This window comes from Chlamydotis macqueenii, chromosome 1, assembly GCF_036417535.1.
Source record: "Chlamydotis macqueenii isolate bChlMac1 chromosome 1, bChlMac1.mat, whole genome shotgun sequence".
NCBI lineage: Eukaryota > Metazoa > Chordata > Aves > Otidiformes > Otididae > Chlamydotis > Chlamydotis macqueenii.
In genome coordinates this window covers 52,592,341-52,604,357 of record NC_141556.1, presented here as the reverse complement: position 1 = coordinate 52,604,357, position 12,017 = coordinate 52,592,341, and the positions used below count along the sequence as shown (strand labels likewise).

Sequence of the window (12,017 nt, the reverse complement as noted above, 5' to 3'; positions counted from 1 at the left end):
GAGCACATGTATTTGCTTCTCTGGGGTTTGGCGAAGCAGAGTGTGTGCTGATGGAGAAAGAGTAGGCATACTGGAGTGCTGTGGCGGTGCTTTCTTGTATTCCCTCATGACATCATCATTGTTATGGAGTTGAAAAGTCACTTCAGGAGCAGAAGGAGCTTCTAACTGGGTTGGAGTAGCCAACAAGGGGCTGCAAAGTGTTTGGAGCCCTTGAGAGAGGAGGACAAGGAGTGTTGGGGCAGCATTTAGGAAGCACTGTAGGAAATCAATGTAGATGTAGCACAGGGGCCCCTGTGTAGAAGGTCAAGAAGTAACATGGCTTTTGGCAGTTGACGTGAAAGTCAAAGCAGTCCACTCCTTTTTATCAAAGCTAAGCTGGCTACTGAGGATTCTTGTTGCGGTCTGACAGCGGCAGGAATTGAAAGAACGGCGTATCTGGACTGAGTGTTATGCCGAGTCCCTGAAGGACGCCACAAAGAATAAGGAGAGGGAGCTAACCACTTCCAGGAACATGCAGGGCCTTCTGACCTCGCCTTGTGGAACTGCGGGTGTCCAAGAGCTGGAAGAACGCAGGCAACGATAAGGAACCAACACAGTGGAGCAAGGCTTCGCTTTCTGCCATTGTGTGAAAACAACAGGACTCTCTTCTTGCGCCGCAGCGAGACAATACTACACAATTTTCAAAGATGATTTTGGCTTAGATGAGGTCCTTTCACATTCCTCTTTTGGGATTTGTGCTCTGGTGGACTTCCGTCATAAGTCCTGTACTTCCTTTTCAGGCTCCAAGTTGGAAAGGCCAGGCTGGAAGCCACAGTCCGGCAACAAGCCAAGACCATTGAAGCCCTTCAGAAAGAGCTGCCAGCCTCTGCCTCAGGAAGCTTGTCGGAGCCTTCCCTCTTCATGGGCTACAGAGCCTAGCTCCATAATCCTGTGAGGAATTTGTAAGATGAGGTTTTCCTGAAAAGCCTAGGAGAGGTCAGTTCCTCTGTTCTACTGAGTAGAGGCTGCTCTGAAAGTCCTGCTGGCCCATTCCCCAGCTTTCCGGCTTTGAGAGTTGTCCCATTATGCTATCACAAATCCTACTTCATGCCGTCTTTGTTAGGGGGTTGACAATAATGCACCGGCTTAAGTATTGTCTGCTTTAGACCAGTTGTGAGGTTGAGACCTCAGGCAGCACTTCAGACAGTCATGCAGTACCAGGGATTTGGTACCTTCAGTTGCAGATCTGTGGTTGAGAGTTCCAAGAGGAGACTGGACTTGGGAGAGTCGTGTTACCTTCTTTGTGGAGAACACTGTCTGCACCTTCTGCATAAGGATCCTGTTCCTGTGCTCCTCGTGTGATGTATCTTTTCTATTTTGAAAATGTCAGAGTGAAAGCAAGAAAGTGAAGCAGGCGGTCAAGTTGAAATGCCAGTCAGAAGCACTTCTGGACGAAATGCGGAGAAGGAACACTGTGCTGGAGGAAGAACATAGCAGGCATGGCTTTTTAGTGCTTTAAAGAAATGTCACGTTGAGTAGAAGTCAAGCTTTACTGAACTCTGATGTAAAAGCACGTACGTAACGGTCTGTGAGCAAATTCAAGCCCCGCATTCGATCTTGCACAGTGCTCCTGTGCATGAGCCTATGGTTTTAAAAAGCTTCAAAAGGCCTTGCAAATGCAGACTGCCTGCAGTTCCCCTGGGAGGGAAGCGAGTCTTTTCTTCCTCCATCCAGGTAGACTTTGGGCCCTCCAAGTGATGCTGGAGGGCTGGCTCTTCTCAGTAATTCCTGGCCTGTCGAGCACCTTACAGATGAAGCAGGCCGTGACTGTGCTGCTTACATAAGAGTACGTGAGAAAGGCCAACTTGCTTTGCTTCATGCTTTCCTTACTAATTTGCCATGCAGGCTGAAGAGGCTTCTGGAGAGATATCAGACAATTCTGATGAAGTATGCTGGGAGAAAGAGAGAGCCTCAGCTCAGTTTCCAGGGCAGAGGTGAAGAAAGAGCTGTTCTGAGGTGGCCAACAAAGTTGGTAAACTAAGAAGAAAGGTGAGCTCTGGGTTGTTTGGTGGAGCTGAGGTGATTATTTTTCTCTGCTGGAACCTGTATGATTCTTCCCCTATACTTTTTCTCCATGTTGCTCATTATCTGTTGGCTGTATGTTGCAATTGATTGGCTTCTCTTGATGCTCCTGCTGTTGATGTAGCAGTAGTAGATGATGATGTTGATGGACACAGATGTAGTTAGCATGATGAATAAAAGACATGGGCCAGGAGTCCCAGCAGGGCTACTAAGGTCAATGGCATGAGACTAGCATGGTGGGTCACAGCCAAATAGAGCTGTCTAAAAGAGATACGGGAGAAAGAGCTGGACAAGGAATAAGGCAAAAACCGCAAGAAGCTGATCCGTATCTCTGTGTAACACAATCTTCCAGGTGTGTCTGTTGCCCATGGGCTGGAACTTTGTTGTTGACACGTATGAGTGACTGGTTCTCGTTATTTGGGTCTGTGCATTAGTGCTGTACTTTCAGGATCCACTTTCCAGTGCTGCCTTTGGCCCAGCCTGCTGTAAAGCTAACACACAGCCTTCTCTTTTCCTGCCCTTCCCCAGTCGCAGCTGAACCTCCAATGCAGTTGGTGAGGAGAAGCTGCTGGAGCAGAGGAAGTGCCAGTGCCCGAAAACAGAGTGCTCACGGGAAGATGAACGAAGCCTGGAAACCTTTGCCTTCCACCTTGTGCAACCACTGCCCTGCATCTAATGCCAAGTGTTCTGTTGCAGCTTGGTATTTAATTAACTGTGTCATCTAGTACGTGTCTTAGTTCTGCTGCCCAATTGCAGCGCTCCAGGCCTAGCGGGTTTGGATGAGGAGAGTCCTGCTTTTGAAGGCTCGTTCAGGCTCTCTTCCCATGCAGGCCCTTGGCACGTCTCTCTCTGCCCTCGCTCTGAATGAAAATCAGTCCTGCAGACGTCTCCGAGAGGGAGCACGCGTCTGTGTCCTTTTCCTCTGCAGAGGCTTGAACCATGATTGTGCTCAGAGCAGGGACTAGCACTGAGCTACTGGTAATCATCAGTTACCAGACTCTTGCTGCCTTTTCAGAGCAATCCTCCTGGTGCTCAGGGCAGAAGGTGCTGGGTGAGCTTCTGGTAGCCAGGGAAGCTTTGCAGATCGCACAGAGATCCGATGGATTTGGAGCTCGCCAAGGGGAAGGGTGTGAAGGAGTGGGCACAAGCTGGAGCAGGCGGAATCCCTCCTCAACCTAAGGAAAAACCTTTTCTTTTCTGAGGGTGGTGGGAGAGCGGTGCCAGGAAGCAGGGTGCTGTGCTGCTCCCTCGGGGACGGGGAGCCAAAGGGGCTCCCATGGCAGCAGGGCAGGGCCCAGCCTCGGCCTATCCGAGAGAGGGGAGCAGGGTTGGGCCAGGGCGGGCAGCCAGGGCAGCAGACAGCCCAGAGGGACAAACAAGTGCCTGCAGAGGCAGCAGCTCTGCGGGCAAGCCAGGAATTCAGGCCAGGCCGGGCTGGGGTTCAGACCCACGGGTGGCAAGCAGGGTCAGACACAGCCCAGTGATGGCCAAGCAAGGCCGCGGGGAGGCCAAGGGCAGGCCGGGAAGACAGCCTGTGGGCTGGGGCCTGCACCAGTGTTGACGCGGAAGTCACGGACACTGCACACGACCAATATGATCAAGGAAATGCCGCTTTATTGTTGATACATCCCGGTTAATATAGCCCTTCTAATTCCCTATCATGCACAAGCTCTTTACTAATTGGCTAACTAGATCATGCACGCGCTCTTAGCTAAAATATGATTCGTTAAGTCTCTTTGTTCATGCGCACGGTCCTCTCCACCTGCATCCTGCTTCACGTTCTGCTTTCAGTCACGTACACCAGCCTTTCCTCCTCCTTTCAAGGTTGCTTCATCATTTTCTCACAGACGGCCTCCGCGATGTCCTTGAAGCCTGCTGCTCACAAACATAACAACTCCTTTTGGTCTGGATTGTTCGCTAAGTGTCCTTGATTCTCCAGATATCCAACACACCAGCGTGGTCCGCGGCCAGGCACAGGCACAGCTGAGACAGAGCTGGAGCCAGCGACGCCATGACAGAGCTCAGGCAGGGCCTGGAGGCTTCTGCCTATGCCTCAGTGAGCATCTTGGGCCTATGGGCTGGAGGCCCAGGGGCCTGGGGTGGGGCTGGACACCCTGGCTCAGCCTGCTGGTGGCTTATTTGTGCCACAGAGAGGTTGTGGAGTCTCCATGCCTGGAGATGCTCCAAACTGGACGTGGCCCTGCACCACCTGCCCTGGCTGACTCTGCTTGGAGCAGGGCGTGGACAGACTAGATGGATGAGATGAGGTCCCTTCCAGCCTCAAGGATGCTGTGCTTTCAAGGCCCAAATATCTCCAGTGACACGGAAGTTTCACGCTGCAGGCACTGTTTTATTGGGCTAGACGTCCTGCCCGCTCTAATGCGCGTGTCTGACCGGAGCTGTAACCGTAGTCTTCCTTGGGCTACATGCAACAGACAAAACAACTGCAGACTATCCAGCGTCTCCAGGCACAAGGATGGCAACAGCCTTCTCGGACACCAAGTCATCTTGTGATGTGTGTTGCCGCCAGTGAAGAATGGCCATAGAGTTAGCCAGGCAAATCTTGATTTCCAAGCCCAGGTCATGAGGAAAGAGTCTTTGGGGACTTCTCGAACTCCCCAGCCAGCAGGTCCTCATCTCTTCTGCACACCTTCAGGAAAGCTGCTGAGAAAGTGCCCTAGAGGCATTGGTGTGCCACCCTCTGGGTGGCTGGGCCAAGCCATGCAGTGCCACCACTCTGGAAATGAGGGCTACAGCAGAAAGAAATGAGTCTCCCTCTCTCCCTCAGCTGAAACAGTTTCCCTAGGTAGTTCCCTTTGCTGCTGCAGAAATGCTTTTGTCAGTGCAATGCAGAAGGCAGCATGAGGGAAGCCACAAGCAACTAAGAGGGACAGCTTCGTAAACCACTGACAACAATTATGCCATAGCCTCAGGCAGAGCGAGAGCACCCCTGTGACACTGGTTGCTCACCAGGCAACACCAGCTGTATCATAGCTCTGCAGGGTCAACTCGCCAGAGTTGTTCTAGTCTCTCATTGGGCTTTCCGCTAAGAGCTTGCCAAGCTGACATTCAGATGCATTTTTATACTTTTGGGACTTCTGTTTCCCACAGCGCAGTTTGAGACCTGCAAGTGGAGAAGAACCATCATGCTTCAGGTCTGGCTGGGCTGCAGTGGAAGCTGACAGCTATGGAGGTCCACGTGGCCCAGACCCCACCTCTGCAAACACAAGCAGGTAGCTAGCTAGGCATTGCAACTTTGACAAGACACTCTTTCACAAATACACAAAGTGCACTTGGCAAAACCAGACTGACATAATGCTCCACCTCCTCTCCAGGCAAACACCCTTCACACTCGTGAGTTAACAGATGTCCTGGCTCTAAAACCAAAACGGCCTTTGGAGGACACCAAAGGTGTCTTCAAACAGTAAACCGCACCCATTCTTCGCATACTTGAGAAGGAGAGCTCTGCCAAGGAACACTGCTGCAAAGTCCCAAGAAAGGGACCTTTACAGGTCCCTTCTAACCCTAACTATTCTATGATTCCCAAGGCAGCAGCGAGCTCCGTGGTGATGTGTAAGCGGAAGAAATCTGGCTGCTCAGCAGTCCACTCAAAGACTCCTGAGCGCAGCACTTGCCCTGATTTTGCTGCGGGGCAGGGGGAGACAGCTCCAGTGACAAGACAGCATGAGGCAGGACCAGACTGGCTCTGGCCCTCGCTCCTCCTCCTCTCCACCATCAGGTAGCTGCTAGGCATTAGGTAGCTTCCGAACTCCCACACAAGCAGTTCAAAAGGTCTGACTCAGGATCTCTTCTCTAGCTGGTAGCAGGTGGCACAAGGGAACAATACATCCAAACAAACGCCAATATTTTTGGTTTGCATGTCTTGCACTGGTTCTCCCCAGAGAGCGAGTGTCAGTGCCAGAAGCAGCCGGTGGAAGCGCAAGAGTCTTTTCTCCACGCAGGAGACTTTCTTGGCATAGCACTGCCCCAGCCACCCTCTGTGTTCTGCAGCAACAGCTGAACAGAGCACAGGAATCAAGTGCAAGGGAACATTTTCTTTTCTTGCTATCCTGACAACCCCCACAGCTGCTGCCAGTTCTGTCTGTCCTACACACATGGCACTGCTGCCTCCAGCTCAGCACTCGGGCGCATCCGGAGCGAGGGTTATGCCGAGTCCCTGAAGGACGCCACAAAGAATAAGGAGAGGGAGCTAACTGCTTTCAGGAACATGCAGGGCCTTCTGACCTCGCCTTGTGGAACTGCGGGTGTCCAAGAGCTGGAAGAACGCAGGCAACGGTAAGAAACCAACACAGTGGAGCAAGGCTTCGCTTTCTGCCATTGTGTGAAAACAACAGGACTCTCTTCTTGCGCCCCAGCGAGACAATGCTACACAATTTTCAAAGATGCTTTTGGCTTAGATGAGGTCCTTTCACACTCTTCTTCTGAGATTTGTGCTCTGGTGGACTTCCATCATAAGTCCTGTACTTCCTTTTCAGGCTCCAAGTTGGAAAGGCCAGGCTGGAAGCCACAGTCCGGCAACAAGCCAAAACCATTGAAGCCCTTCAGAAAGAGCTGCCAGCCTCTGCCTCAGGAAGCTTGTCGGAGCCTTCCCTGAAACCGTGAACAGGAACGCCTGTGGTGTCATCTGCAGAGCTTTGTACTGTCCCGACTTGAAATTTCCCAGCCGGGCTAATTCGGGTGTTGGTGTCAGTGTAAAGAAGGTGCCTTTGCCCATGGCCAACACGAAGCAAATGAGCCTGGGCAGGGCTCACGTGCTACACGCACCTGGCACTGTGTGCCGAGGAGCTGACGCACGTTTTCCTCGGGATCGCAGGAGCTGAGCCGCCTGGCAGGAGAGCACGCCGGGGGACTGACGCGCGGATCAAACTCTACAACTCGGAGAGCCTTATAAAGCAGGCATGTTTATTCGGCGCCGGGTGCGTGGGGGATCGCTCCTCCAAAAGCACACACACCGACAGAACATTTTACCAAAAATGTATACGGTGCAGGTATACATATTCATAGGATTGCACAATACAGACATACATATGCATGAGCGAGGCGGGGTTATTCAAAAACACTTGCGTAAGCATTTCAGATCTGTGTCTGGTGGTCGTTCACTTCTTCCTCCAGATGAACTTCAGTCATTCACCCACGCTCTCCTTTCACTGGGTGATTTCAGCAGTTTCTTAACGACTTCTGACCAACATTGCAGCTCCCGTTATCCTGTCCTTTGCTGGACGTATCAGTCCTCGACAAATACCAGTTTCTGGACAAATACCGGTCCCTGACAAGCTTAAGCGAGTTTCAAGGCAAACAGGATCGTTAGGCGTTGTCCAGCAGACAGCGAGCCTCCTGAATCAAGCAATATGCAGACAGTTACTCCCCTACATCAAGCAGTATTTAGCAGAGAGTTAATTCCCGGTATCAGGACATGTGGCCACGACAGCGCGCGCGCCTCGTCCCGGCGGGGTGCGCGTTCACACCAGCCCCGACGGGGGGGTCACTGCGAGTGAGGGCGAGAGCCAGGCGAGAGACCGCCCGACGTCCCCGCCCGCCCGAGCCAGGCGCTGGCCGCCTCCGGCTCCGCTTTTGGGGACCCGCAGCCCCAGGCTCCGCGGCCACGCCCTGAGGGCAAACGCGGAGCGGGCGAGGCGAGGGCCGCTTCGGCGACTGCCGCAGCCCCCGGCCGCGGGGGCGCCCCGACGCCGCAGGCAGCGTAGACTCCGCAGTCTGCGTACACTTACGGAGCCTCCAGCCAGCCTGTCACCCTGTGACGCCCCCGCCGCGCCCTCTGTGACGCCCCCCGCTGCCGCTGGAAAGCCGCCCCCGGCAGCCGCCGCCGCTCAGTGCTGTCGCCGCCGCGGCGGGACCGGCAGCGCGTCTCGGGCTGGCAGCGTCGGGGGCTGCGAGCCGCGGCCGCCGCTCGGGGCTCCCCTCTCGGCTCTTGTCGCCCTCTCTCCGCCCTCTCCCCGTCCCTTCCCGTCCCGGGGCTCGCCAGAGCCCGCCGGCCGCCTGCTGCGGCTGCTCACGCCGGGCCGGCCCGCGCCCTCGTCCCCGCCGCAGCATGCAGAGCCTCCGCGGACTCTTCAGGAGGGGGCGGCAGCGGCCGCCGTCCGGCAGCGCTCCCGCGCCCGGCGCCGCCGGGGCCTCCGAGCAGCGGCAGAGGGGCCGGGGCGGGCTGCACAGCGCGGCCGCCGACGGCGACCTGGCCCAGCTGCAGCGGCGCTGGTGGCTGAAGAGACTCCGCATCAACGGGCGCGACGCCAACAAGCAGTAAGGGCCGGGCACTGCCCCTAGCAAAGCTTCCACCCAGCCCGGCTGCAAGAGCCGGCAAAGCCCAGCGGGGTCGCAAGCGCCCTCGGAGCAGGGCCGGCTCCACAGCGCTGGCCTTGCCGGAGGCCTGCCCAAGCTGGGACCGGAGCCGGCGGGTGCTCCGCTCCGCCCTGCCCTGCCCTGCCCTGCCCTGCCCTGCCCTGCCCTGCCCTGCCCGCCTGGTGCCTGTAGTGAATCTTGTGTGCGGCTCAGCAGGCCTTCGGCCAGGCAGAGACGGCTCCTTTCCTGTCGCCAGACTGAGTGGCTTGTTTTAGCAGGGCACGGCTTCCCCTTGCTGTTACAAGTCCCATCCCCTGCGTCTCTGGGCACGCCTGGCGCGGGACTGATCCGGGGAAAACCCAGGGCCTTGCGCAGTCTCCGCAGACTTATGCAGCCTCCGTAGACTGCAGGCTGCCAAGACGCGGTCTCCTTTTGCTGGCCTGGGTGGCTGGGCAGTCCTGCTGGAGGCCTGGGCACAAGAGCCTGCTTGGGCAGGTTCAGTGACACAGCTGAGGAAATGCCTCCTGACTCAACTGTCCCCTGTTGGGGACTTCTCCTAGACAGCCCCAGGCTTTGGGTGTGCAACTGCTGCCACCGGCTCTGAACAAGAAAGCTTGCTTTCGGCTTCCTTTTGGCAGCTGAGCTTTGTGGCCCCATGTGGCGAGTTCCACAGCCTGAAACCATGTCTTCAGCTGTCTCCCTGTGACAGCTAACTGAATATCTTTAATTCCTAGGACGCCTCTGCACCTTGCTTGTGCGAACGGCCATGCAGATGTCGTTCGCTTTCTGGTAGGACAGAAGTGCAAGCTAAACCCTCGCGACAACTATAAGAAGTCGCCCCTGATGAAGGTACGTGGAATGTGTTATGCTGTTGTACGTTGGGCTTATCGATTACGCGCTGAACGATACGTACCTCGCGTGACTCTTTACATAGGTCCGCATAGAATTGTATCCTATGATTCTACGAAACAGGCAGGTTGTAGTCAGCGGGGATGGGGCATATGTTGCCTGATCTTTGCAGACGCTCGTACTTCCCAGTGTTGGGAAGATGCGGGAGTTCTGACAGAGAAACGTAGACGCTGGAAGTTATTCTGCCTTTGTGTCTTGTTTCCAGGCAGTAGAGCACCTGCACAAAGAATGCGCGGCTATTCTGCTGGAGCACGGTGCCAACCCTGACCTCCATGGTGCCAGCGGCAACACTGCCCTTCACCTGGCTACCATCATGTCTAGCAAGTCGCTAGTGGAGCTGTTACTTGAGCACAATGCCCATATCGATGCTAAGGATGATGTAAGCTTGGATTTTGCGTAAGGCTCCTCTTCCCAGCACTTGCTTGACTTTTCTCTGTTATTCTAAGGAGATTATATCTCCTTTCAGTTCGGGTACACTCCGCTTGCTGTTGCGATCACGAGGCGCTGTCAAGAGATGACTGAGTTGCTTCTTCAAAAAGGAGCTGACGTGCACGCTCAAGATAAGCATGAAAGGTGAAGGCTTTGTCAAAAGTGCGCACGGGACTCCTTAGCATTGTTCAGGCTGGACTGATGGGAGGCATAGGAATGAGCTTTGCAAAAGAACCTGGAGCTGCGCGGAAGGAGCTCCTTCTGCGTGACTTGTGAAAGCAGGCCTGCACCCGGCGGCTCTCTCACCTCAGGGGACGATTGCCGCACCGAGGACTGCAAGAAAGCGTTGGCTGTGGTGCCTCCGACGCACATGCACAGACTCCCCTGTCTGCTCTGGGCAGGTGGTTGGCCTGGAGACCTCCTGCGGTCCGAGCAACCTGCATTCTCTGACGCTTCTATGTGTTTGGCTGTGCTTTCACTCTGCTTCTAGGAGAGAGGAAACGAGTTGTTTGGGGAGCAAAGAGGGGCTGAAGTAATGGCAGTGCAATGTCTGCAGAAGCTGATGTATTTCCTATCAACTCTTGGATGCTTTAGGACCATTCTTATGCTTGCTGCTGTTGTTGGGGATATGAATGTCATACGACTTCTTCTTCGGCACGGTGCTGATCCTTCTCAGGAAGACATGTTTGCGTACACGGCTATGGATTATGCCAGACTGTCTCCATATGCTGAGTAAGTGGTTGACGTCCTCGTTAGAGCAGCTGCATTGTCAGAGTGTCCGTGCTGATGTAGGGCCTTTTTTGGTGCCATCTGCGGGTTTGAATGAAGTGTTGAGACCTTTGTTGAATCCGGGCTCAGTGATGTCTTCTGATGCATCTCTTTCCTTGTCAAGAGTGGATTTGTAGGTTCAGGAAAACTTTCCCCCACAGTTCTCCCTGAGAATTCTCCCAAGTGTGCTGCCAAGCTCCACTCCACTCCACCAGACTGACTTGCCACTACCTGCCTTTTGTTTCAGAGGGGATCTAAATGATATCCTCTGAGTAAAAGCATATTTCAGGGTTGCTGTAGCAAAACAAGATGGTCATTCCTTCCCTCCAGGCTTCTGGCACAGTACCAGTCTTGTGCTAATGCACCACTTTGCACAGCAGCCTTGGTCAGGCGCACGGTTTTTATATTTTCTTTTCTTGTTTGTTTGGGGTTTTTTTGTTTTGTTTGTAGTTCTGCTTACGAGGCAAACCTGAAAGTGGTCTCTCTCCAGATCCCCAACTGACCCTCTGCCAGGGTTGTTAGAAGATAACACCTGTGCAATGTACTGAACCCCTACAGTGCCTGGAATGCAACCGCAGTCTTTGTTGGGCTCTTGATATGCCACCTAGGAGGTCTGTAACCTCTCAGGTCCTCAGACCAACCATGGCAATTTCCAAACCCATTCAAAGTCAGGACTGGGTTTGAGGAGACGTCACCCTGGCTTGAAGGGTGACAAAGAGTTGCTGCAGCGTTAGGATAGCATCCTGCTGAGGTAGAAGCCTTGTTCTTAGATGTCTGTCTGCCGGGGGACTTTTTAAGCTTCCTGGCCCTGGAAATGGAGAGGAGGTGTAACTCTCTGCAGATGGCTAGGAATATGTGTAGGATGTCTCACGAATGCCTGTTGCTCTTTCACTAGAGCGTGGATGAGAGTGTGTGGGGGGGTGTGTTTTTACAGAATGCATTTCCTTTCTTTCTGTATATAGCACTGCAAAGCAACTGGAGGAACATGTGCGCTGCAAAAGGACGGGAGATTGTTCTGCGGGAGGCACAGAAGGCGCAGCAGTACTTGACAGCTCTTGCTCTGGGAAGCCTGCTGAATTTCCCCTGGGCGCACCTGCACTGGCCACAGCAGGTAGGATCCTTCACCATGAAGGAGGTGATGACGACAATGCACTGTGGCCTGCAGGAGAACACTAAAACGCTGACTGGAATGCAGGGGTGGAGAGATGTGGAAAGGCAGATTGAAATAGCAGCTAACAGCAGCAATGTGCTTCTTACACCCTCTCTAGGAGTCTTGCCAGCAGCAGGAGCACAGCAGGAGGAACAGTTTGATTCCCCTTCTGATTATGAGGTACCTTCTCTGAAGGGAAGGCAGTGGGGCCTCACTGGCCTCCCTTGCTTTTGGTCTCATTTCCCTCTGCTTCGGCTTCCTCCGCACGCTCCGAACCGGGAGCTTGCCATGCTGTGCTGGTTTTCACGCATGTCTTAATTTACACAGTCAGCTGATGAAGGTCCAAGTATTCGGCCAACCATTGTCATGGTTACAGCGGATGTCC

General features: G+C 54.2%; 1 protein-coding gene across 1 annotated transcript; it reads left to right on the top strand.

Annotated features, from left to right (window-relative positions):
* The first annotated feature begins 8,128 nt into the window (after window positions 1-8,128).
* On the top strand, window positions 8,129-10,984 carry LOC147602036 (uncharacterized). Its single transcript, XM_086742140.1, has 6 exons — window positions 8,129-8,337; window positions 9,111-9,225; window positions 9,491-9,664; window positions 9,752-9,858; window positions 10,309-10,446; window positions 10,933-10,984. Exons 1-6 carry the CDS (start codon window positions 8,129-8,131, stop codon window positions 10,982-10,984), a joined length of 795 nt encoding a protein of 264 aa, XP_086598266.1.
* The last annotated feature ends 1,033 nt before the right edge of the window (window positions 10,985-12,017 follow it).

Coding starts and splice junctions, on each gene's coding strand:
- LOC147602036 (XM_086742140.1), top strand. CDS start 8,129: ATGCAGAGCCTCCGCGGACTCTTCAGGAGGGGGCGGCAGCGGCCGCCG. Junction 8,338..9,110: donor GGGCGCGACGCCAACAAGCA/GTAAGGGCCGGG, acceptor TTTAATTCCTAG/GACGCCTCTGCACCTTGCTT. Junction 9,665..9,751: donor ATATCGATGCTAAGGATGAT/GTAAGCTTGGAT, acceptor ATCTCCTTTCAG/TTCGGGTACACTCCGCTTGC.